The sequence below is a fragment of the Temnothorax nylanderi genome, unplaced genomic scaffold, assembly GCF_030848795.1.
Source record: "Temnothorax nylanderi isolate EJ_2023f unplaced genomic scaffold, tnyl_v1.0 TNYL_tig0028_pilon, whole genome shotgun sequence".
Lineage (NCBI taxonomy): Eukaryota > Metazoa > Arthropoda > Insecta > Hymenoptera > Formicidae > Temnothorax > Temnothorax nylanderi.
This window is the reverse complement of record NW_027249090.1, coordinates 267,204-293,435: the sequence shown is the minus strand read 5'-3', so window position 1 is coordinate 293,435 and position 26,232 is coordinate 267,204. Positions and strand designations below refer to the sequence as shown.

Here is a 26,232-nt window from a genome sequence, read left to right as displayed (position 1 = left end):
TTTTTCGAACTCGTAATTCCGACCGAAACTCAGCGCCCGCCCGAATCGCGGCGCAAAAAGCAACATTCGTTAAGCAAATCGCCGCGGAGGAATGTCTCTTACTCCCTCTCTCTCTTTCTCTCCCTCGGCCTTGTGTGAGATCAAACCTCCCCCCGACGCGAGCAAAAATTAACACGACCGAAAGACTCCGGGCGTGTTAAGTTAAAAGCAGGCGCGAGATTAGCATAACGCTCGGGGTCTTTAGTCCTTACCTTCGTCAGAGGAAAATCCTGATTCCCCTCGACGCCGCGACGATCCCAACCGACGACTTGTAGCGCTCGACGCGAGTCCAGCTTCCACCCCTCGAAGCCTTCGCGAGAGAGCGTGAGAGGGAGAGAAAAACGGAATCCTCTCTCTTCAGACGACCTTGACTCCGGAACTGACTCCCGCCGACGGACGCGCAGTACGAAGACGGTCCTCTACGCGGCCGCCGCGTTTTCCGCTGCGGTTGGCCGCGCGAGCCGCGCTACGCGCCGTCCGCCGTCCGGCTCCTCGGCTCGGCGCGTACGCGCCCGTGGCATAACGGCGCTGTCGCGGGAGGGCGCGATCGCGACAACGGGTACAGGTGGTTGCTCGACGAGGAAAAGCCTCGCGCCCGACGGGCAGGGTGAAAAAGGGGGAGGGGGGAGAGAGAGACTCTTGCGTTTCGCGAGGATAGGTTTCGTGCGCCGCGCGCGTTTCCGCGGGCTCCGAATCGGCGGGAAAAATTGCGCGGCACGAAACGAGCTGCGTCTCGTCGCGACGCTGATCTCCCCCCGCGAACGACCGTTGCGCTCGGCGTAACGACAGCTCGATCGACTGGCTGGGGCGAGAGCCGTCGCGCGACTGAAACACCTCTCTCTGCTCTCTCGCAGCATCCCTATCCCGCCCGCCCGCCCGCCCGTCCGCTCGCCCGCCTGTTCGCCCCCCGCGGTACATCCGCACCCTTTGCCATCCCCCGTCCCCCCCCCCGGACGCGAGACTCCCTTTCAGCCTCTTCCAACCCCTGTGTCCGTGATAGCATCCTCCTGCCTCTCCTCCCGGTTTACCTTCTTCCTCCACCACCCTTTCCACGCTACTCTGCCACGTCGCGTCGCCTCGCTTCCACCCTCTTTTTTTTTCTCTCGCGCGCACGCCGTGTCCTGCAATTTTAGTAGATTGGCTCTACTCCCTTGTGCGATTACGGATTTTTAAATATCCTGACGCTGTACCGAGGCACGGTACTCGGTTATCGATAATCAGCGTTCGCATCATGATCTTTGCGTGGACGTTGCCTATCCGCGATATCATCAAAATACTGATATCCGGAAGCCGATATCGAGCGAAAGATATCGGCGCACTCGAAACGCCGCATAAAAATACGTTTGAAAATAATTGCTTGCGGATAATTTCAGAACAGCATATTTGCATTTTCATGATTCACGCAATATTGTTTACATCGATTTTCATTAATTCCTTATGTTGTACCTCTTTTCCTCTAATTGTCGCAAATAGTATCTATAATAACGAGAATACGAGGTGCGCCTTTTTCAGGTATCGATATTGTTGCTGATCCCCGATATTCTTTAAATGCCAATAGCACTTATTGCCAGGTTGAAGGCCGCGCGTCCGACGTATTAAATTACGAGGTGAAAATGCGGTTATGTAAAGGCGAGAAAATTGAATTTAAAGATGAATTGGGGCAAGTTTGAAAACTCGAGTCTCAAAGGAAGTATGATGATTAGATGTAACGCTAACTATTCTCCGGCGAGACTTACAATTAGATCGGATTGCGCCAACAGTAGGAATTAGTTCACGTTCCGGCTTAACAATTCACTGTCCCTCCCTAGTCTATGATCCCTGCCTATGATATAGACGGAGACGGAAAATCCGATTAGATTATCGACGTTGGTTCGAGCGGGCCTGCAGCAGGGAGTGGGTCGAAATGTGTGTAGGAAAGTGGATCTTCCTGACTTAAGATACGGGATTCTTCTATTCCGCGATACCAGTTCACTCGTCGTTTTAAAAAAAGCTATGGCGATTAGATGCAATGCTTAACTATCCCCAGTGCGAATGGTAGAATTACGTCAACAGTAGGAATTAGTTCACGACCGGCTTAATAATTTGTTGTTTAATTCTCTCTAGTTTATAATTTTATCTATGATAAAGACAGAGATGGAAGATCGGATTAACTTGTCAATGTTTGTTCAAGTAGGTCTTAGTAAAGAGTGGCTCTTAGTGGAAAGTGGAAGGAGTGGGAAATGTGAGGATAGAGAAGTTAGAGTCAATCGTTCTGACTTAACCCCTTGACTGCCGATGACGAGAAGTCTCATCATTTTGAACTTTGCGTTCACTGCAGCGAAAATGCATTCTCATGCATTTCGTCGCATGAAACATTTTGTTATATTAGAGCCGTTAAGTAATTTTATCACTGAAACAAAGTAACTAAGGATTTTTGAGTGTGCTGAACACGATTTTTGAGTCCGACACGTAAAATGTTGCTTCAGAAAAAAAGATATGGAAGAAAAATAAAAATTATCGAATATTCTTGTCACGAGGTACTTTATTATATTAAAATTTTACAATAAATTAATAACTGAAACAAGGTATACATTTAGAAATTTTTGGGTGTGCTAAACATGATTTTAAAATCATATTTTGAAAAAAAAGTTTAAATAAATTTTATGACAAAAGTTCTCATAAACGTTTATAACAAAAAATTTTTTTTATTTGACTTGAAATTCGCCATCAGCTTTCAAAAACTCCTCTATATAAACTTTCGTTAATTTTCGAGAACTTTTTTTTGACACTTTAAGACCACTCGGGGTCCGGGGAAAGTGGTGTGGCAATCAAGGGGTTAAGATTCAAGATACAGAATTCTTCTATTTCGTGATTCCAGTTCACTCATCGTTAAAAAAAAAGATGATTATGTGGAACGCTAATTATTTCCTAACAAGCGCGAGAGTTATATAGAATTACGAACAGTAGAAATTAAAAAAAGTAGAAATTAGTTCACGACCCAGCTTAACGATTTGCAGTCTCTCTCTAATCCATGATCCTGCACTTATGATATAGACGGCGATGGAAGATCGGATTAACTTATCAGTGTTTGTTCAAGTTGTTAGTAGAGAGTGGGTCGAAACACGAGGGTAGGAAAGTTAAAGAACGGACTTCCTAACTTAAAATAAAGAATTCTTTTATTTTGCGATTCTACACTTCGCTCGCCGTTTCCAAGGAAATATGGTGATTAGATGCAACGCTAACTATACCCTAGCGAGCACGAGAGTTAGACCGAATTGCGCCAACAGTGGGGATTAGTTCACGACCCGGCTTAACAATTCGGTGTCTCTCCCTAGTCCATGATCCTGTCTATGATATAGACGGAGATGGAAACTTGGATTAGATTATCGACGTTGGTTCGAGCGGGCCGCAGCAGGGAGTGGGTCGAAATGTGAATATAGGTAAAGTTAGGGGGTCGGACTTTCTAACTTAAAATACAGGATTCTTCTATTCGACAATTTCATTTCCTTCGCCGTTTTCACGTCGTTCGTCCGTTTGCCTGTCTGATAATGACTAAATTACCTCATCAATTTATGCAAGTTCGTCTCTAAGGTATATATGTATATATAGGGTGTCTGGGAGATAATTGTCGTACCATTTATCGCGAGCAGGTAGAGCCAGTTAACTGAACAGAAAATCTTTTACCAGTTTCTCAATAATTTATACAAACTTAATTAATAAAGGTTCGCGAATCAGTGCGATTCAGCGAAAAGATATAGCACAGTGTCACGCGACGATTGCAGTTATTACGCGCTTGACAATAATTGGTGAGAGAGTGTGTTTAGGGGAAACACAAATAATGCGTAATACTGATTGTGAGCAGTCTCTTGTCGCTAAACACACGCTTATTCTCAGATCTTTATTATTATTAATTATTGCAAAAATCGCAAAACAGTACAGAACTCTTCGATTCAGCCTAACTCGCGTTACCTGCCTACGATAAGTGATCCGCGAATTATGAGACACTCTATATATACACACATATGGGATCTACGTGGAAATGGAGTTTGTCGAAGTTTTATATGCTCCACCAGTGATATCTCTCTCTCCCTCCTCCTCTCTTTTTCTCTCCAGAGTAATGATAAAATTTCAAGTTCTTTTTTTACTCCGACTGTCCGATTCAACGGTGCCTAAAATTTATTTTCTTAATATTGACGACGCGCTATTCCATTAAAACCACGTGAGTGGTTCGCGGAAAAGCAAGACGCCCTTCTCTTCTTTTTTCAATCGACCTCTTTTCTCTTCTCTCGGTAAAACGTAAAACCCGGCGGAACGCGAGTGCAGTTGCTTGCACTCGCCCCGGCGGTGTCAATCCAACTGCCGATTTCCATTCCGCTCTACGATAAATTCATGCTTCTCACGGATCCGTCTGCAAATAGCAATTCCGATACCGATACCCGATGCGCGGTGGGTGGCGACATCGTCTAAAAGGACTTACGAAAGTACGGGCACTTTATACGTCAAGGGTATTTGCAGCATAATTTTTCCATAAATTCCCCTCGCTCACAGTTTACGCGGGGGTGACCCGGAGTTACCACGGCGACGACGATTGCAAATCGTAATTCTATTTATTTGTCTCCCAGTGCGACGCCGGAACAATGTCCTTCCTCTCTCTCTGTCTCCCTCTCTCTCTCTCTCTCTCTCTCTCTTACACGTTACTTCCTCTTAACAGCTGTTTTTATTGGTACTTACCGGATGTACTGATAACAAACTGTTGCACTTCCCAACTACTCGTGACCAGGTTATCACCTGCGAACTTCTCCCTTGTACCTTGCTACGTGACTCAGCCTCTTAAAAAGTAGTCCCCCCGTATCCCCGCCCGCGAGTAAAAGCGAGAGAACTTTTCTGCCGTGTATATGTACTTAGCCGCGCAACGTCTTATCTCAATCGAGTGTCAAAAAAGTCGCTCTGTGACGCAATTGATTCAACAAACGGCGAGTAACGCCGCTCCCTTTCCTCCCGGCGCGATGCATTGTTTGATCATATCACGCGTGTATATAGCGCATTCGATAGCTCGCCCGAAACATCGCGTCGCTTCGGGACACCGAGGTAGACGCCGATCGATCCTATTTTGCAAACACCGGACGCAAATATTACGTTTTATTACGTTTTATTACGGCCTCTAGACATAATCGATAACTGTAATGAATGCGGCATAATTAATCTGATTATATAGCGGAGGCGCGGTTCTTATTAGATACACAAGAAAAAGTAATAGTACGGAAATTATGAAATCAGTTTTCGAATAGAAACTCGATCCCGTCACCGTTATCTCTTCTTCGTCTTCAGAAGAGAGAACATTTAACTTAAATATAAAGGATAGTTTCAAGATGCGTCGGTCAAAAAATTCTCTTTGACTCGACCTGCACGTGCTAGCCGAACAAATTCGAGTCACGCCGCCCGGACGAGAACTCGAATTGTCCGTGGTGCAGATTTTCCCGAAAATCTCGCCGAGACCGCGAGTATTTCAGACACACACTTGTCCAGTCGCGCGTGCCTCACACGCTACACGCCGACATTGTGTCGACGAGCTATTTTGATAGACGGAAGGGTGGGCGTGAGATATGAGGTGTAGGATATAGTCGCATTCCCGCCGGGTGTGTAGAATTTTAATTTTCAATATCGCCCGACCGCGCGGTATCGGTTTACACCGCACGCTCTACCGTGTCGGAGGCTTCATCTCCTCCCCGCGAGCACGTTCTCGGGGAGGACATTCATCTCGTTAACGTTCTCGGGAGTTGGCGTGTATTTACGAGCATGTTGCGAAACAACGCCGCACGTCTCACTTCTTCAAGGGAGAATTTAGACGGTTTGGCTTACACGACTCGGAGAAAGCGTTGTTAACCCTTATAGACTGTTTGGAACTGGCTTTACGTTAAAGCTGTTCAGATCCAAATTGATCCATGTGTATCATAGTAATTTATTGGAAGGATGTTTATCATTTAAAAAGATTGAAATTTTAGAAATAAATTATGTTATAGAAATAAAGTTAAGAAATATTGAGGATAAAAACACACCCCTAGAAGAATACTGTCACAATTCAAAAATTTGCAATTTCTAGGAGAGAGAAAAAACAAATTTAATTCGATTTTTTTTTAATTGTAAAATAACTAACGCGATTACAATTACGATATTTTGTTATAATGAAACTTACACTGTTTCTTGAAGAAGTCTGGTGTAATTCACTTGTCAATTCACTTATGACACTATTCATTCAGCGACCGCAATATAATCATTTTAAAAGAATAACGATACTTCTGTTCCGTGCAGTAAATTCGGATATAGACTTGTGACACTATTAGATATAGCACGTAGATGATTTTAGGCATATCCTCCATTTTTTATGGGTTTAACTCAAAATCGAATTTTTTCAAGTTGCGACAGTATTCTTCTAGAGATGCGAAAAATAATTTCTTTTTTAATTAGATTTTGTGATGAGTCCAAAATGAACTTGAATAGTCTATGAAGCTAATATTACTCGCGTGGAGTGTATCTTACACCCCCAATATTATATCTCAATTTTCATCGTTCCCTTTGGTGATTTACAATTATCAATCGTGATTTACAATTATCAATCAGGATACTAGGCGACAGTTCTATTTAGGTATTACTCGAAGTCGAAATAAAAAAATAACTCACCGGCCGATGCGCAACAGCGGAGTCGTAACCCTGCGTTGATCTGTAACATACAAATATTCTTACATTAAAGCAGTGTCCGAGATAATTAATACTTCAAGTAAATAATTATATATCGCGCACGTTAAAACATTATTTTAATAGCTTATATAATTTTAAAATGCGAATACAAGAAACAATCGCGGCCAAACATGCAGCTGCATATTTCCGCATTAATAATCGTTTGCATAATTAATCCGCGAAAAATCATGCAAGTAATATTACTACCGTGCGAATAAAGAGAGACGCGACATTCGCGACGCACAATCTTCTCGCATACGTTGGAGATCGAACTCCGGCATCTCCGGCGAAATTGCGCCGGAGTTAAACCTCGAACGAGTAATGAGTATACTTAATGGGCGAATCAAGTCGCGCTTGAGAAAGTGACGGAATTCGCCTGAATCCGCCACAGGACTGACAGGACAGCAAAATTATAACCGAATAATAATTACTCACCCCACGATTGCCCCGCTGTCGCCCGATGCCTCCCAGGCCTCCTCCTCCTCCTCCTCTCCTCGGTCCTCCCTTCGTTGTCGCATCTCCGTCGGTGCACTCACTCACGATGGTGACGTTCACGCGTGAAAATCGACGATATCGTCGCTCGTCGCTTGTGATCGTGCGACACATTCGACACTTTTACACGGCACTCCCGATATTAATCTCGCGACGCGGCGCATACTTTGTCACACGGCGACGGAAGAATTACCTAACTAGAAGCTACGAAAAAAACTATATACGATCCACTTGACGCCCGTCGGCCCGCAGCCCGCAGGTGAACGCCAACATGGCGGAGAGATTTTCGTAAATCGCGCGGCCAACTTCATATTGTCAAATATCAAAAACGATTAAGGCCGGTTCTTAAGTAGTCGTATGTCGGAGACGGATGTCGGAACGCAGCCGATGATGGTCCAATGAGAGAAATTCGTTTTCGAAAAAGAAATTCTCCCATTGGACCATCGGCTGCGTTCCAACATCCGACTCCGATATACGACTGATTGTAGGACCGGCCTTTTTAAACAATTTAAACAAAGTTAAACGTACGACGTTAAGAGACTGTGCTCGCTAATTAAAAACACGTCGCGGCGTCGCTCGATTTCACTCGATTCCTTTATCCGTGTTCCGAAAATGGCAATTTCATTCTGAGTCAAGTTGAAAAAAGCGAGACCGATCATTCGAAAATATTTAATCGAAAGTCAATATTACCGAATGCGATATACGTCGGTATCCGTATATAAATTCCGCGAAGCACATGTATTAGCTAATTATTCGATATATCACAGTTTCTCGTAATCTGAACAGTCGGAGCCGGCGATTCGTGTATTATTTTGCGATCGGAGAGCAACGACGTCAGAACAGAACGGGTCGCGAGCGTCGCGGTAACATGAGTACGGGAGGTAAGGTGACTAGGCACGGCGCGCGTTCGGTATGCGTATCAGCCTACCCCCACTCTACCCTACCCCCACTCATGTTTACCGTATACCGCGGCGCTCGCGACTCGCGACCCGCTCCCCACTCTGACGTCATTGCTCTTGGATCGCATCGCGGAGTAACATATACTCATATGTACATACGAATCGCCGGAACGCCGGGTCGCCGGCCGCCGGGTCTGGCGTGGCAGTTGAGATTACGAAAAACTGTGGTATATCGAATGTTCATTTAATACATATGTGCTTCGCGGAATTTATACGGATACCGACGAGGTATATCGCATTCGGTAACATTGACTTTTGATTATATTCTTTCGGATGATCGGTCTCGTTTTTCTCAACCGTCAACTTGACTCGCGTCGTGTTCGAGTAACGGCGCGACGTGCTTAATCAGCGATCACAGATCACAGTCTCTATTAACGTCGTAGGTTTTACTTCGTGTTTTGATATTTGGCGAGTAGCTACAGTGTGTTCATAAATTGACGATTTAATCGTCACGACGAGTTAACCAAAATCGCCTCACAAGAGTCACAAGCAACAAGTGTAGCATCCTCGCGACGGTTGCTCCTGGCGAGAGTGGCGAGTGAAGTTGGCCGCGTGATTTACTTACGAAATTCTTTCCGCCATGTTAACGTCTATACTGCGAGATCGGCGGGACGTCGAGCGTCGCGGGCGTCAAGCGGATCGTAATATAGTTTCGTTCGCAGCTTTTCCGCCGTAATTCTTTCGCCGCCGTGTAACAAAGTACGCGCCGCGTCGCGATCGAGATTAATACCGGGAGCACCGGGAGTGCCGTGAAAAGTGTCGACGGTGTCGCGCGTATCATAAGCGACGATATCGCTGATATTCGCTGAAATGTGACATGGACCAACGGAGCAGGAGGACCAATCGAGGAGAGGAGGACGAGGCCTGGGAGGTATCGGGCGACAGCGGGGCAACCGTGGGGTGAGTAATTAAGATCACTCGTTATTGAGATCAATGAGATCTCAAAATCTCGGGTACTCACAACTCGTGCGTTCGCGACGTTCGCGTAAAAGAGCCACGAGTCACGGTGCAGTCTCTCTTCGCGTGTGCTTGGCGCGAGACACGTGTCTCTTGATTATTCTTTTATTATATTTTGCTGTCCTGTGGCGGATTGGGTCACTTTTTCAAGCGCGACTTGATTCGTCTATTACGTAAATACTCATTACTCGTTCGAGGTTTAATCCGGTTTAACGCCGACGCATCGTAATTTCGGAATTCGATCTCCGACATATGCGAGAAGAAATATTACGTCGCGAACGTCGTGTCTCTCCCTTATTCGTACGGTCGTAATATTATTGCACGATTTTTCGCGGATTAATTTTGCGAACAAAAGTTAATGCGGAAATATGCGGCCGCTTTTGCGGTGACCGCGATTGTTTCTTGAATTAACATTTCTGTTAAAATAACGTTTTAAAAATGTAACGGGCGCGATATAATTATTTACTTGAAGTATTCATTATCTTGGACACTACTTTAATGTGAAAATATTTTTATGTTACAGATCAACGCAGAGCGTTATACAACTCCGCCGTTGCGCATCGGCCGGTGAGTTCTTATTTTTTTATTTCAATGTCAAGGCAATGGATTTGTAAAATTATATTACAAACGTAAATAAAATGTATATATGAGAAATGAGATATATTATAAAAGAATCACGAACAGTTTTTTTTTCTAACAATTATTAGACATTATATCAAAATTTTTATCTAAAATGATAATTAATGTAGCGGTAAAGTTCTGTATTACTTAATCTCATCATGCAAAAAATATCTTTATTGAAAATATATTATTTATTCCTACAGTTATTGCAGAAAAAACGAAAAATTAAAACATTAAAGATTAAGAATGTAAAAGTATGTATATTACAAATGAACTAATATATTATAATAATATATTGCCTTGAAATGGATAAACTCTCTAGAGCCTAGAAAATATTTTTATAATTTATAATCATCTGCCGACTGTTTATTACACAAAATTACGCGCACTCAGTGATAGTGATACCTAAATGGGACTGTGGCTCCTCCGGTATCCTTGATAACTATAATAAAATCACGGTTTGGGGGGAGGGTATGCCCCAGTCAGCCTATAGCCCAAGGCCTAGCCCCACTCAATCCCCATTAAAGTTAAAAATTTATATTAAACAATATAGTTTCCTCTCTCTCTTTTATAAGCGATTAAAAATTTCGATAGCCTCGGTCACCAGCGACCAAAGATACCACTGAAAGGTCAGACGCTAAGAGATCACGCAGAACTTAAGTAAATGCTTATCGTGAATTGTCGATTTCGTCTTTAACGAAATATAGTAGAGACGAACACCGATTGCAAACGCGCTCAAGTATCCTCTCGCGTATACGAGCTGGTTAAACTCTCGAAAGAGCTACTGCTGCTGTTGCAATCTTGCGAATTGCGAAAACGCTGCCGAGCTCTTCACGCGATTTTGCGCGGCCAGCTTGAGAGGGACGCGGAGTGGTCGAGAAGGTCGCGCGAGCGGTTCCCAACAGCGGCGCGTCGCCCGTGACATAATTTTCTTCGCGTCGTCGACGCGGGCCAAAAGACATTCATCCTGCCGCCTGCCTGCGCGATGTCGTTACGTCATATCGCGGGGGAGGAACTTACCGCGATCAATAGACACTTCTGTACACGGCGCCGGAAAATTAAGCCGGCCGCAAAGTTTTGCATTATGGAAAGTTCCCTTATCGGTCGAACGGTCGACGTCGGGGCGGTCGGGGCGGTCGGGGCCCTTTTGTGAAAACCCCTCGCTCGTCAGGGGTGAGAGGGGTAAGGGGGAACGGGTGGGACGTTATTACGCTCTCTCGCCTTCTTCCTCCGGGTTGCCCAGATAAATATACCCGTGTACATTATTGGGGGTGGCGGAGCGTCTCGGAGAGATTGAAGGTGAGAATTTACATCCTCCGCTATCTACGATGCACTCGAGAGATTCACCCGGCAGTTTTTCAGTCTAAGAAATTTAGCGGAGGCAAAAGCGCGCGCGGTTTATTTTCACGATTTTCGCTCTCGGACGTGCTTCGAGAGGAAGGAAGAAATGAGAAATTTAGTCGCATCACAAAGTTTTTCAACTGTACAAAGATAAAAGCATCTACGTCAAGAATAAAAAGAAGACGTGTACATATCTCCCACGTGCGAAATGGAGATAAAAATGACGTCAAGGCGCAAGTTGAATTTCGGAGACGTAAAATTTAATTAGTCATTTTTAATTGGTGAGTACTGGTTTAATTGGTCTTTAATCGCAAAAATTATTTAACGTCGAGAGTTAATAGATTAGAATTAATCGCAATTAATTTTCGCAAAAAAAATTATCCCTTCATTGGCGGATTAATCTTTATTTTTTTATAAACTTTTTCGTTAATTAATGTAACAATACGGTTTAAAATGACATGTTGTCATTATATTTCAATATAAAAATACAATATACTTCAACAGTTTTCAGTCATTCTATATGCATTTATTTTCAATTATCGGTATACATATCTAAATGTATAAATGCACAGCATCTTATGCCATCTTTCCTCAGAGAACAATTATATGATCTTAATTTATTTACATAAAAATAGGGCGTTAACAACACGCATTAACAACATATGAACCTAACGAACAAATTCATGATATTAATTTAAAATATCACATTGATCCTACAAAATATGCAGTCTACAATCATAATCAAGGAACCGTCTATACTAGATTACTCACTTTTATTATGTGTTTTTTCCCGTTTATTTAATTGTGCATTATTTACTATGCGCGCTTCAAATTCTCACAGAAAAAATATGTATATTATCCAATGTGATTATGCTGAATGACTCTAGTAAACTATATAAAATTGAAATTATATATGAAATTATATAGTTTTACTGTTACATCCGTATGAAAAGACAGATTTTTAAAATGGATATTTCCTCTGAAACATGAATATTTTCAATAGAATGTTTTCAATAGAATCATATAGAATCTTTCATATGTCATGAGGCATACGTTGTTTTTCTATCTAAATCACGCAACAAGTTCGCCTCTTTTTTCTAGTTGCTATATTACCTGATTGCAAAATTACATGCAAGTATCTACTTTACGTACAGTATTACAATTTATCGCAGCTAAGAATGTATCATTATGGGCGGAGATGGGAGTAAAAGTGCTTAAAAATCTTCATAATTTCAGAAAAATATCGCCTTGACGATAGACACATCAATGACAGTTCACATAGATGTCACAGAACATCTGTACTAATATTTAACTAAACGTGGTTTGACAGGTACGAGTTTCATATCTTATTAGGCTCTCTAGAAAGACTCTGAAAGGAAAGGGAATATATATACATATATATATATATATATATATATATACGAGGATAGTCTGAAAAGTTTTGAGCCTAACATCGACTTAAAAGGAGACTATGTTGAAAAATTTGACCGAATTTGACCGAAAAAATAATGTTTGAGGCTCAAAACTTTTCAGACTACCCACGTATATATATGGCACGTATATACTTTCAACGCAGACGATTAGTCGTCGAAATCATATATTTGGTGAGGTTTCCAACCAAGTGTCTGAATACACCTGAAACAAAATGACATGTAAATAATCAAGAGACAGCAAAGTGCTGAAAATGACAATTAAATCAGAATAATCTTTATCTTTTTATGATAAAAAATAATCACATTTGCCACTTACTAAATTATAAAAAATATAATATACGTTTAATAAGTAAAAAATGTCTTGTACTTTTTCGCAGATAACATAAATCCTTTTGGTCCACACGTAAATATACATCCCTCTGATGAACACTCGCCAATCAATTCTTTCAATAATTTGTCGGATACAGTACCGCGTCTACCCTCCCATTTATCACCTGCTTGCGTAAGGATATGTGTAACTTTGAACCTGACAAATAAATACGAGATATTAGTAGTCTTTCAGGTAAAATCTCTTTTTATTTTAATAGATATACGATATTTCGTATTCTATACAATATTTCGATTCACGATGGACATAATTTTTGACATATGATATCCTTATGTAGCATGTATCAATATCATATATCGTCCGCTAACATTTCATCCATTTCTTTACATATATAAATTTGTATAATGATCACATATTATTTTAAACATTAGTTTCTCTCTGTTAAATTTTAAATCACATATTATATGTATTTCCATGTGCGCGTGTACTTACTTCTTCTCTGCAGCTACTTTGTCAAGCTGCGCCACGTAAAACATATTGTCTTCATCCTTATTGAAATTTAGAAGATTGATTAATTTTCTGAAAAAGATTTCAAATCAATTAAAGATAAACAGAAATAAATAATGTAATATATTAGTCAAACTATCCTATATTATTGTTAATGCTTAACATCATGTTTTTCTTTTTTATTTTTATTTCATATTATCTGTCTTTTCAATATTAACAAGATATTACCGTTTATAAATAAAAAGAGAAAGTCCTCAAATGGAGTACATTAATACTTACACACTGCGCCTTGCTAAAGCTCGCTGAATTATTCCTAACATCGCGGTTAAACCCGTTCCACCTGCCAGCATGTGAACGACAGGATACCGATCGAAAGATTCAGTTACAAAGGCACCTAAACCATTGCTCATTGTAAGAGTTTGGCCAGGTTGTAATTTGGTGATGGACGGACTAAGTGCGCCATTTGGATATCGCTTTATCATCAAGCATATGCAATCAGGCTTGTAATTTGGCGCCATATCTTCGGGATGAAGGCACGGTGGGACAGGCGTATATTTCCTAGATACTTCCATTCCTGTGCGAAAAACGTACAAAAATATTATATCAGCATATTTTTAAAAACATTTTTACGAATGTAAAAATATTTATTGGTGAAATGTAAACTTAATTACATTTTACCCATAAAAAGTTAAAAAACAAATATTGTATATCGATAAAAAGATATTTTTTGAAAACAGATATCTATGTTACTGCTTACCCATTACATTCATTTTGACTTCTATGTGTCTACCGACGGGAATTAGTTCTAAAAAATCTTTGGCACGTAAAACTAACAAATTAACTAGTTTGCAAAGGGGTGTATTACTGAGTACTTCGTACTCTTTGTATGTGCGTTTGTTTGTGATTGATTCCCGCGATAATGTATGATTTCCCTGAGATTTCCAAATATCTTTAAGCCTCTTCGTAAACGTAAAGTCTACCTACAACATACAAGATACGTTTCTTGAGTTTACGAAATGCGCGCTGAAAAGTATGTAACCATTTATAAATTGATTAAATAATTTACCTGCATTGTATCGAAATCTCTTTTATACATTGGCGGCCATTCCACATCTGCGATTAATTCAACCTCGTGGACAATAATGTACTTTTCAAAAGTTAATCTGAAGATAATTTTCGTGTCACTGAACCTTTGTAATTGATAATATATTCCTGGGTAGTCGCGTATGCCTTGATAAAAGAGTGTAATAGAATTAGACGTTTGCCGCCAATCTATATTCACATTAGGTGAAACCGCCGAGTTTTCATCAACTGTCTTTTGTGCTGAAATAATAAAAGTTTGCTCTGATCATTGTCCTACATCTAAAATTCGATATTTCTGTCATTTATCATAACTATCTCTATCTAACATTTTAACTGTAAATCACTAATTTAACAAATATGATAGTAATAAATTCAGTACACATTAAACAGAGACATTACTTAAATAAAGAAACAATTTAAAATATTTTATAAATGTTCGTGAATGATCATACTTCGAGAAGTAGTAGAATTTTGACATTCATCGATTTACAGAAAAGTATCTCGTTCGTGTCGCTTACGAACAATACAAACTTCTGTAATGAGCCAATACTATCTACGATTTATTACTCCAGTAATGCTTCTCTAAATATAAATGACCTAGAAAACAATGCGATGCAACTGCTACAATGGGCTACTTACCAGTGGAACGTTTGCTCCGAACTAACGTTACGGGCAAACAGTTGTTCGCATCCGTAACCGACTTTTCCGTTATGGAGGAAGTGCTCGACGTGGAGGAAGTTCCGCGACTTAATCTGCCTACGACGCATTTTTGCAGAATGCTCTGATAATTCACCCAAGCGTGCACCTGGAATTAACGATCTACGGGTACATAAAAAGAATTACCGCTTAGCGAAATGATATAATGATATAAAATGTAGGATGGGAAAGTGGAAGATCTTACGTTATCGAATAACTTCGTGGCGTCTTTCCCGACACCTCTCATCAATTCGTCGACTCCACCTGGATGGAAATCCATGTAACGCGTAACGTTGAATACAACCCCTGTAATTGAAACCAATTATGAAAACTAGAATTCAAGCTGAGTGATATCAATTTCGTCGATATAAATCAATAAGTGGCAAAAAATTAATTACATTAGTAAATTAAGTTTTATCATTGAATAATTTAATAATCTGACAAAACTATTTAATATTCTGGATTATTTTATGTATAATTAAAGTATTTAATATAAATAACGTTATAACACAAATGAGCGATATACTGCTAATAGTATGTTAAATATTTCGCAAGTTGTCGTCGATGGTAAAGTGAGTCGTCTTCTTTTAGTGGGTATAAGGTACAGAAATAAACAAACCTCGGATTGCGATCCAAGCGTCGGTTTGCTTATTATGGTTAGCAAGCTCGGATAACGTTACAACTTGTGGTACACCACCAACTCCAGTTAAATCGGCTCCCGAATTACCTAGACGGATCCAATCCATCAAACTATGCCCCGGTGCTAAGGCTGTCTTATTCCGTGGGTTTCCTGTGAAAAAGAAAACAAAGATAGAAATTTATTATATGTTATTTCATTATATCTTTTTCTCTAAATTGTATTAGATACTTGGGGCTATATAGATGAAACAATATCATATTCATATCCCAAAATTATTAGGCTATTATACAGTTCATTAATTAATTGTACAACATATATATTATGCAATTTACTAATTAATTATATATGTAATTATTAATTAGTTAATTTCCATATAATTTAATGTTATTATTTAACTTATAATTAATTATCCATAATCAATTATAACGCTTTTACTATTTCAATTATATCTCACAAATTCTTAGTTAACATCTTTTTATCCGACGAACATTACCACCTTTTTATGTTGTTAAAACAAAGTTATTCGAAAACATTTTTAACGTTTGAAAATTGCTCCTTCTGTTGACGTCGTCGTTCGATCTACGCATTACTGTACAAATTAGTGGTCGGGAGCATAAGGGCGTCATTTATCTACAATAAACACGTGCACGTGCAGGGTGCACGCAAACGCGATTGAGAAAATAGATTAATTGGCAATTACACTAATTACTAACCGTCCTGGATCTGCAGACCGAGGCTCTGCGGAGATCCATTGCGATCCGCGGCGGAAACCAAAGAAGCGCCGCAACATCGTGGCATTTTTTCATCGGGACAACAGGAATCGCGGAGACACGATCATTTTTGCAATGGTCTTCGTGTAAAACGCGAAACAAAAGTTCTCACAAGGTGCCAATTTACGGATTTTGCCTTGATAACATGGGAAAATTGAGTTTTCTTAACGCGTTTAACAATGAAGAGATAAACAAGACGAAGGAGTAAACAAAGTAGGTGAAGTAAACGAAGGGAGCTCTATTTTTTTTTCCCAAAGAAACGGACGAAACGTATTATTAGTATCGAACATTAGAGACGTAATAATGTCACAGGTGATATCGATGATGCGATACGTAGATGATATGATATATGGAGAAAATATATACTAATATGTACATATTGGACGAATTTATATACTGATGGTTACTACCGTTAAAACTAATTAAAATCAATTAAAGTGCATACAATTACAAACAACTAGTTAATTCATGAGACGGAAATATCTTGTGAATTTAACTTTAAACAGATTTCACAGATAGGCAGATATTCGTTTGCCACCGACTGAACATTTTTAATCCAATATTCGATATGCCGATAATTCAACACCTGTTTGATATCTAATATCTTATATATCCTTTTCCGTTTTAGTTTAATGGATTCATAATAACATGATGCTGTATTTAAATAATTTTTTACTACGTTCTCCCTCTCTCTCTCTTTTCTTCTCGTTTAGTACAATATATATCCACAAAATATTCCACATTTATCGATCTCTTTTGATAAACATAGTATCTTTTGATAAACCTAGTTTTTTCACCAGCCAAGCTATAATAAAAGTATAATATTAGCATTACACATTATAAAAGGTTTCGTTCATTTCTAAAATAAATATCAAGTAGAATCTATTAGTAGCATTTTTATTTTGAACTTAATTTAGTACAAGCCGTATAACAATTTAAAAAAAAATGTTTAATTGGAACTGAAGAGATTTTTTATCACAAGCTCTCACATCTGCCCATCAAGCTCTGACCCAAAAAGTTGGCCCAAATTTTCGTCAAAAAATCTATTAATGAAAAAAATAATAATCGTTGGAAAATATCTTATGCAAAACATAAATTTATGTTAAAATACGCTGGATTGACTAGAACTTTAATGAAGAAGCAAGTGATCTTCCTTCGTCTAGTTAAGTAGTTCCGAATAACATAAGAGTAAGCTGCTTGGCTCGGGTCACCATCGATTCGTCGTACTAATAATAAAGATATGAGGAAAACCCTTAATTATTTAAGATTCGTGTGCGATAAAGTGACACGCGACTAACGATATACAGAATCGTTCACCTAATACGAGGACATATCCGAGAAAGAATGGCAAAAACATCTACATTATCGAGAAGCAATAGTCACTGCGATGGCTTTTTGAAACTGGGACGGAAATACGATGCAGATCGCGGGTCTCGTCGGCGACGAGAAACGAGAGACTAGATTCCGGTGATCTCGTGGTGAAGGACCGGAGGGTACTGCGCTGAAACACGCGGCCGAATATAACCCTGAGACAGGTAGATCAATATAGTAGCGATGGACGACGCTCAGCTCAACACGCAGGATCTCTCGCCAGTCGGAGCGCGCTTCTCCGCGTATCAAGATCAACCGCAGACGCGTCAGTAACACGGAAAGGCTATCGATTATTTAATCGATTAAACAAGTGTGTTATCTGATTAAGAACACTAAGACTATCACAGATAAGGTGATATAAATCGTGAATAAAAATGAACAAAAACGGAATCCTCGTGTTATATGCCAATTTTCGTACAGAATTATTTTGGTATGACCTAAATATTTAGATACTTTTGGAATTTTAGATATTTTGATATTTGAAGAATTTTATCGAAAATTATATGTGAAAGTATCACGATTTAAAAAATCGCATTTTTTGTACATTTTTTCTCTTATTTTTTTACATGCTCTTTTTCGTACAATTTCTTTTGGCTCACGAAATGTGAAATAAAAAGTATGACGATCATAATAGGGTAAACTCGGGTAAGATGGCCATACAGGAAAGATGGCCAACCTATGTTCTTTCAATCTAGTTCGCCATCGAATGAACATGGGTTGGCCATCTTACCCGAGTTTACCCTCCTATCGTTCTTACTTCGATGAATTGAAAGGACACTTAGAGGAATCATAATATGTACTTTCTTACCGGTAGCAGACCCAGACGATGGCATTGTCTTGGTTTTTGCTTTCACTTGCTTGTTTTGATTGGGTTTGATGACTCCAGTAGGTAACACTAAGGTGTTCCTGGCCAATAGACTCGTAGGTGAAGACGTTTTCACCTCCACTTTCTTCATTTTATCCTGTATATCATCAGCGTCATCACTGTGACATTTATCTTTTCCATTCTCATCTCTCGATTCGGTCCCCGAGGAATCGCTCTTCTTCAATGATTCCATTAGTTTCTTTTCGAATATAGTAAGTCCGGGAAAGTAAAAGCGTTATGCGTCGTCACATACGTCCCAATAGAGATCCCATGGTTTACCTTGTTGAACTCTGTCACACACGATTATAGTAAATAATTATTTGACGAAGTAATCATGCATGGTGAGAATTTAACAGCTCTTTAAAACGTTATCGTAATAATTTACTTTTATGTACAATATTATAATTACAGCCGTATAATTATTACATGGGTTATATTATAGAATTAACAGCATTAATTATCGTGATTTAAAAATATTAAAATGTTATATCTCGGACAAACGAAAGTTGTATAGGTAGCAAGTAATTTTTTACACCTAAGTATATAATTTAGAGCGCAAAATATCAAGTGAAAACATCAAATACGGTTCATTCTATTTGTTATATTTTTAATATTGTGAAATATTTCGCGAAAAAATAATATTTTCTAAGAAAAAAAAATTAAACGCTGCTAGATTAGATCAAATGTACTATCTTTTTTACAATTTTTTATTCCTATTTATGAAGTTATTTTTGTATCTGTATTATGTTTTCTAAAATTAAAAATTCGTTAAGACTAGCATAGCTTTATTGTAAAAACTAATGTATTATCGTATTACACGCAGGAAATCATCATCGCCCACTTGCATTACGTGGTTTGCAAATTTAGAAAGCGAAACGCATTAGAACACGACGAGCATTTATTTTCAATTACTTTCTCCATATATTTTCTCTTTTTTGATCGTCCCTCGACAAATGTACTAAACATACTTAAACTCGATCATATGCATGGATATCGCTGGATTTATTTAGCTGGAAGATAGGAAAGAGTTCAAAGAGTTCTTAGTATTTATAGTATAAAATTATAAAAGCGCCGTTGACTTTATTTTTACCTATCCTAAAGTCTTAAAAAATAAACACTAGTAGGCTATACCAATTAAAAGACTATTGATCTTAAATCTAACATATCTCAATATTTTTTTGTATTGTTAAAATTGCCGTATTCAAAATAGAACGCGTTCTTTATAGAATACCTTTTTTTAAATTTTAAATCAATTATTTCAAATTTTAAGATATTTCTTCTAAGATTCCAACAAATACGTTTGTATTTTTTTCATTTAGAAAGAGAAATAAATATTAAAACCGAAGATAAACAAAAAATACGAAACTAGTCAAACGCTAGTATGTATTCAACGATTAAATAAAAAAATATAGATTTTAAAGGTACTAGGATTAATTTTTAACTTATAATTATGCGCGTAAATATTTTCTTATTAAAAAGTGCACATCCCTGTTTTAATTCTTGTCTCACTTTCATGCAGGCTTATATATTATTCCAAACAATAAAAAAATAAAAACCAAGTTGGCAATAAAGTAAAATAAAACTACAAGATATTTATTGAAGTTAGGAAAAATATAGGCACGTGTAAGTAGGTATATATATTTTAATATATAACTTACTTCGTCTTTAAGATTGCATACCTGCTTGTATTGGAGTTAAATACACATGAAGAAAGAGTTTCAACAAAATTAAATTAAAAATAAACATTCTAATATTTATTTCTTGTACAGGATATTAAGGAAATAAATCATGCTCGGAGTTTACCACGTAAAACTGATAAGACTTTGATGTTGTTCGTAACCTATGACAGACCTCGTGACGACATGCTGACATAGGAGTAATAGTAAAATTGCGCGGAGCGTTAAATACCCTTTGTCGAGTCATTAGGAGGCAAGTGGTTGCGAAACGACATTCGGCATTCTACGTCAGTGGAGAGCGAGCTTAAGTGCACAATCTTCCCTGCAAGCGTCCTCTGCCTTTGAATTGCTTGGGCCTTAGTCGTAATATTAACCGAGGTATCTCGCATATTTTATTCATTTAAACACTTATTTCATATACATTTAAAAAGAAATAACTGTAATTTAAGATGGAGATAGAATAATGTTAGATTCATTCTGAGGATAGTATTGATTTTGCTTATCCGTTGTTATTTATAGACTTCTCAATATCAGTCTCGTAAGCCTTGCACCTTGTGGATGTACCCTGGCAGCTTTTCTTTTTTATAAACAAGCAGTCAAGCAAGTGTTATTTATACCGAAACAGGTCTTTCAACCAAGTTTAATCATGGGCTCCCTCAACACGCACAAACATTCGTGAAATAATTTGCACTTGAGATATTTATATGCATGGTAAAAAACGAGCGCAAAATACAAAAATAGAAAATACCTTTTTTAATATCTTTAATATCTTTTTTAATATTAAAAAAAGAATGGCAAGTTTTCAATTTCTCAAGGAAAGAAAATATTTTTTAGCTTTTTAGCACATGTGCTAATAAACAAATAAAACGCATTAAAAATTTATGTATTTATCATAGATATAAATAATATACAAAAAATTCTGATTTTTTTGCATTACAAAACCAAAAGCAAAAAATAATGTTTCTTTGAAATGAACACGTTATCTTTGAAATAAAAATGCACCTGCAAGGTATAATCTTATCCTTTTATCAATAAATGTGATAAATAATTGCTGCTGATACATTGGTGATAAATTGTTTAATTGTCAGAAATCCAATTAGTCTAGTTTCTGTAGCTTCACCTTTAAATGTATATGTTACAGAATTACATAAATATAATAAATATATATTTGTAACATATATAATAAGTAATATAAAGAGAAACATAATAAAATATAATAAAATAATATACATTCTTCTATTATATATATTGTATTACGTTCAATATATTAAAGTATAATATATTAAAAGTAAATATGATGCAATCTCAACTCGTGGATTCTAATGGTCTCATATGGTTTCTAATTCTCAATAAATTCAACTTTTCCGGAAGTGCTTCGCCGATTTTCGTTTCCGAGATTGAGTGAACGTCATTTTTGCGCGACTACAGCATCGAAACTCACCAGAATTATATTTATATTTCCACCCTTGTTCGCGATATGTGTGAGACATGCGAACTTAACTAGGCCGGATTAGGTTGTTTGCCCAACGATTCGACAATCTATTTACGCGTCAGTCGCCAAAACGGATTCAGGACGATTAACGCTCGAACGTGCAGAAACACACGTGTCGAATATCACGTTGATTTGTCACTCGTACCCAGACACACGCGTGCGCTCCGCCGGAAGGGTCAAGCTTCAAAAATCGCTCGAAATCGCGTCTCACGGCTGCGTTTCGGAGGTTAGGTTTCGGATGTTCTGTGTTCACTGCTCGGTGCTCCGTCTCGCGGCCAACTTCATGGAGCGTTTTTCTCGCTACGGCAAGGCCGTATTCTACATTCTAGTATTCTACCGTCTTTCGCACCTAACTTTATAACTTGCATACGTGTTACGTGTTGATTCAACCGGTTTTTCTACTAACTTTTTTTTACAAATTTTTTTGTCATTGAATTTATTCGCTCGATACGAAGACGAAAAGAAACGTTTTGTAAACACGGAATGACCAAGTGCTTGTCATTAAAAAAAGATGAAGGAAGCGAAAATAGCACGTGTTTATAATACTATTATTTATTACTGTATAATATTTATCTTTATGAATATTATATTTAGCTAGTGAAATAGAGTTAAAAGTTCGTTGAAGATAAATATAGCTCGGTGAAACAAAAGATAAGTTTATGCTTTAATTGAAACCTTAAAATAAGGCAAATAAAAAATATGAAAGATAGATTAAACGCACTATGTAAGAAAGAAATAAACTCCCAATTTTCTTATTCATACATTTATTAGATACACGCAAATATAAGAGATATACAAATAATTATTTTTATTTATTGTATATATAATATGCACCGTAACAAATTTCCAATGATCATATTTTGCTTAGTTTTAATGGCAAAGCACCGTTTGTTGCAAAAGATACTTTACAATCGTAACGTATCTGAAAACTTAACTTCCTATTTCGCAGTGGAAAGTTCCTAACAAATCGCCCGGAATCTATCATTAAATTCACTGAAATCGCGAAAATTCGAAGGCTACCCTGTATATCTAAAGATCGAGGGTGCCACGAGTTCTAAAACCGGTCCTGCGATCTACCGAAGCCGCTCATCCACTTCGCGGCGGATCGGAGCAGCTCGGGCGGGAGCCGAGCGCCGAGCCCGACCGGAGTGAAAGTGAGTCGCGCGCGCGGCCGCGGCGGTAGGGCGGCGGGCGGCCTGGGCGGCACAGTAAACGACGGCGGTGGGTCGGTGTCGGTGAGTGCCGGGTGTGGGTTTGTTTGTTCGTGTCGGTTATCGTTCCGCGTTCGGCGCGCCGTTCTCGTGCGAAAAACGGAGTCGCGTCGTCGCGATCGTCACGAGACAGCAGTCGACGTTCGGTGCGCGGAAAAATTGGCAGTCCACGACTCCGACTCGAGTCGAGACGTCAAAAGGGTGGAAGAGACAGACGCGAAGGGAGCAAAAGGGAGAAGAGAAAGAGAGAGAGAGAGAGAGAGAAAAGGGTACGAGCAGGACTCCGTGGCAACGTCGATGACTCCCGGTTTAAATCGCTCGCCCATCCCGGTGAGTACTCCCACTAGTCGCTGCGTGATCCGCCCCGTGGGATACGGTAGGGACAGGGCGGGGCGGGGGTAGGGCGGCGGATCGTCCGTCTCCCTTCTGCCGACGTGCTGGCTGACGCGGCACGCCGCGCCGGCAATCTCCATCTCCATTTGCGCCGAGCGTTCCGCAAGCAAACTCGCGAGAGAGTCTCGTGCCGGGAGCGGCGCGGATAAAAATCGACCGAATTGCATCGCGAGCGGCGCGGGGATAGTCTCCGAAGATCCACTAGTGAGCTATACTTGTCGTTTCCTCGTTGTTGTTTTCTCGATCACGAGAGACGATCGCGTGAGTGTCGCGTGAACGGCTCCGGATTATAAATATACATAACAACATCGTCGTCGCGAGACAAAGGGATTCCGGTTGCCAGGATTCCTCGAGCGTCCTGAGCGCGCGAGATAGGCGTACAGTGCCGTACAGGTAAACGGATACTTCTGGCGGAGGTAGAGCTCGAGGAGTCGGGAAGTCGTGGAGTAACGAGGCCGCCAAATTAGGTGAATGTCAATCGCCAGCGTATGGCCGTAGGCCAGATTCTTCCGGTCGAATTCCTGCAGTTTGAGCGAGAAGATGCGCTTGAAAATGATGAAAATGTCAATCTTTTAATACGTATTTTTTTAAGTAGATTGTTTGTCGCGTAGTTCGTGCTACGTGTGAAATAATCGTTGGATGTTTAGATGATTGGTGCCTATTTCTATACCAATGCGGATTAACTTTAATCTCGGTTTAACTTACTTCTCTTCCTTTTCTAATTCTTACAACAAAAAAAGGATGAAAAATAAGTTAAACCGAGATTGAAGTTAATCTATATTGTTTGAAAGGGGCGTGAAGGAAGAAGTCGAACATTCTCTGAGTCAGTCTGAATAATAAATGAGTCATCGAAATATATCTAAAGAAATTTATTTAAAATTTTAATTCGATTTCTCTCTCTCTCTCTCTCTCTCTCTCTCTCTCTCTCTCTCTCTCTCTCTCTCTCTCTCTCTCTCTCTCTCTCTCTCTCACCCGACAACACCGTCTACCTCGCAGTCTTGATTTGAAATACAGAAATATAGAACAAGAAAAAGAAAATAAACCATTCGTACGATGAAGTTGTATTAATCAGCGTCAAAATCTTTGATACGCCGTCCTGTAAAATCATGTTTTTCGACCTTTAATGTATCTTGGATAATACTGAAGCTTTGTGTGTTGAAGAAATACTGAAAAGTTTCTTTAAAAATGAACACCGTTTTAAAATCGCGACAGAAATAGAGAGAGAGAGAGAGAGAGAGAGAGAGAGAGAGAGAGAGAGGAGAGAGAGAGAGAGAGAGAGAGAGAGAGAGATGTGGACTTTGGAGATCGGTCGGAGGATGGAGGAAAAGTCATCGTCAGCCTTGGACGAAATTACACATCCGCATGTCAACGATTGTATTCGACATGCTGCTTCATGCATCACCGCTTCGTGTTCTTATCCGACGGTTTTATGTCTATTTCTACCCATATAGACTGTAGACCAACTTTAATCTCTGTTTAACTTACTTATTATCTTTTTCCTTAATTCTTAAAAAAAATTTTAAAAATCAATTAAACCGATATTAAAGTTAATCTGCATTGGTAGAAATGGACATTGATCTTCTTGATCTTTGTTTGACAACCTTGGTTAATTAATCCCTCGTAATTGCCGAATTACCGTGTTCCTTCCTGTATTATGGTATAATTGATCGTAAGAATGAGTTATTAGTTGGCTAGTTACTCGCCTTGATAAACCGGCCGTGGAGATAGCCGCATTTGACCGCCTAATAGAATTAATCTAATCCCAATTAAATAATTGCCGATATCGCCGCGTTTTTGTCGGTTATCAATGTCATCACTCGTTACGAATGTCACAACTAACGTTATTTATGACTTGCGCGCACGACAAAAATCGAGGACTTATTTAATTGGATATTTCTGTTATTCTCTTTATTACATTCAAACAAATCTGTATCTAATAACATATATTTGCATCAAATATACCTGTCATCTTTCTGCGACAGTTTACATCAGTTTAACAGTGCTAACAAAATAAGTGCCGAGAATACATGAAATACGGGAATTATCATAATAGAGAAAAGGTTATTAACATTAAATATTGAAAATTATATTCAAAATTTTTAATAAGATGAAATAATAAAGAAGCTTTCCCATTCATCTGATGGATAAATAATATGTGAATAATACGCGTATAATACCTGTCGTATTTTGTTTTTAAATTTAAATGAGCTTGACGGTATCTTTAGAAATTATAAGCTTATTTATGTATAAATATTTTTATATGCTGATTGCTCGCGCTAAAAACGGTAAACAATTAATTTGTCAACATTTTTACAAATTTATATATATACGTTTTACGCGTTCCTCTTCGTTTCCTGTCCATTTCAACCATGCAGGAATTCAATGTATTTTTGCATCGTGACATCGTAGATATAAATAATTCATGCTCTAGTAGACTAGAGCATTCTTCGTTCAAACAAACTGGTCTTTATGTAAATAATATTCTTGGTTTTGTAAATATATTAAATTATCTTTTTTGCCTCTAGTTGCGACGTAGCGACCAATATTTAACTTTCCATAAGTTGCGTCTCTTATCACACTCGTGCCTGTAATAATAAGTCCGTGTTGTGATATGATTAGTCGTGTATAAACACTCACGTGTTTT

General features: G+C 38.9%; 3 protein-coding genes across 18 annotated transcripts in view; 1 reads left to right on the top strand and 2 right to left on the bottom strand.

The window, feature by feature from the left end:
• LOC139770224 (uncharacterized) overlaps window positions 1-8,873 on the bottom strand; it is a 78,046-nt gene extending 69,173 nt beyond the window's left edge. For 2 of the 3 annotated variants that reach the window (XM_071702004.1, XM_071702003.1), the window contains exon 1: window positions 252-850. The gene's annotated coding sequence lies outside the window, so the exon portion shown is untranslated. Of the gene's footprint in view, window positions 1-251; window positions 851-6,696; window positions 6,737-7,188; window positions 7,450-8,769 lie in introns of those variants that run through there. The other variant, XM_071702002.1, reaches the window with a different exon arrangement.
• LOC139770227 (fatty-acid amide hydrolase 2-B) overlaps window positions 8,859-26,232 on the top strand; it is a 25,036-nt gene continuing 7,662 nt past the window's right edge. Inside the window, exons 1-2 of one of the 6 annotated variants that reach the window (XM_071702020.1) lie at window positions 8,859-9,104; window positions 9,685-9,728. The gene's annotated coding sequence lies outside the window, so the exon portion shown is untranslated. Of the gene's footprint in view, window positions 9,105-9,684; window positions 9,729-20,745; window positions 20,871-23,162; window positions 23,526-23,642; window positions 24,056-26,232 lie in introns of those variants that run through there. The other 5 variants (XM_071702021.1, XM_071702018.1, XM_071702022.1 and 2 more) reach the window with 5 other exon arrangements.
• LOC139770226 (cytochrome b5 reductase 4) lies at window positions 11,628-22,258 on the bottom strand. 9 transcript variants are annotated; one of them, XM_071702009.1, is made up of 11 exons: window positions 22,130-22,258; window positions 18,760-19,106; window positions 15,790-15,960; window positions 15,376-15,476; window positions 15,114-15,279; window positions 14,458-14,714; window positions 14,149-14,371; window positions 13,671-13,965; window positions 13,377-13,463; window positions 12,924-13,082; window positions 11,628-12,758 (listed from the first exon to the last, which is right to left on the bottom strand). In XM_071702009.1, the coding sequence occupies exons 2-11, from the start codon at window positions 19,007-19,009 to the stop codon at window positions 12,704-12,706; spliced, it is 1,764 nt and encodes a 587-aa protein (XP_071558110.1). In that variant the 5' UTR covers window positions 19,010-19,106; window positions 22,130-22,258; the 3' UTR covers window positions 11,628-12,703. The 9 variants fall into 9 exon arrangements, with proteins under 9 accessions (XP_071558110.1, XP_071558109.1, XP_071558111.1 ...); XM_071702008.1 differs by having other exon boundaries at window positions 21,934-22,238; XM_071702010.1 differs by lacking the exon at window positions 22,130-22,258 and adding an exon at window positions 20,725-20,817.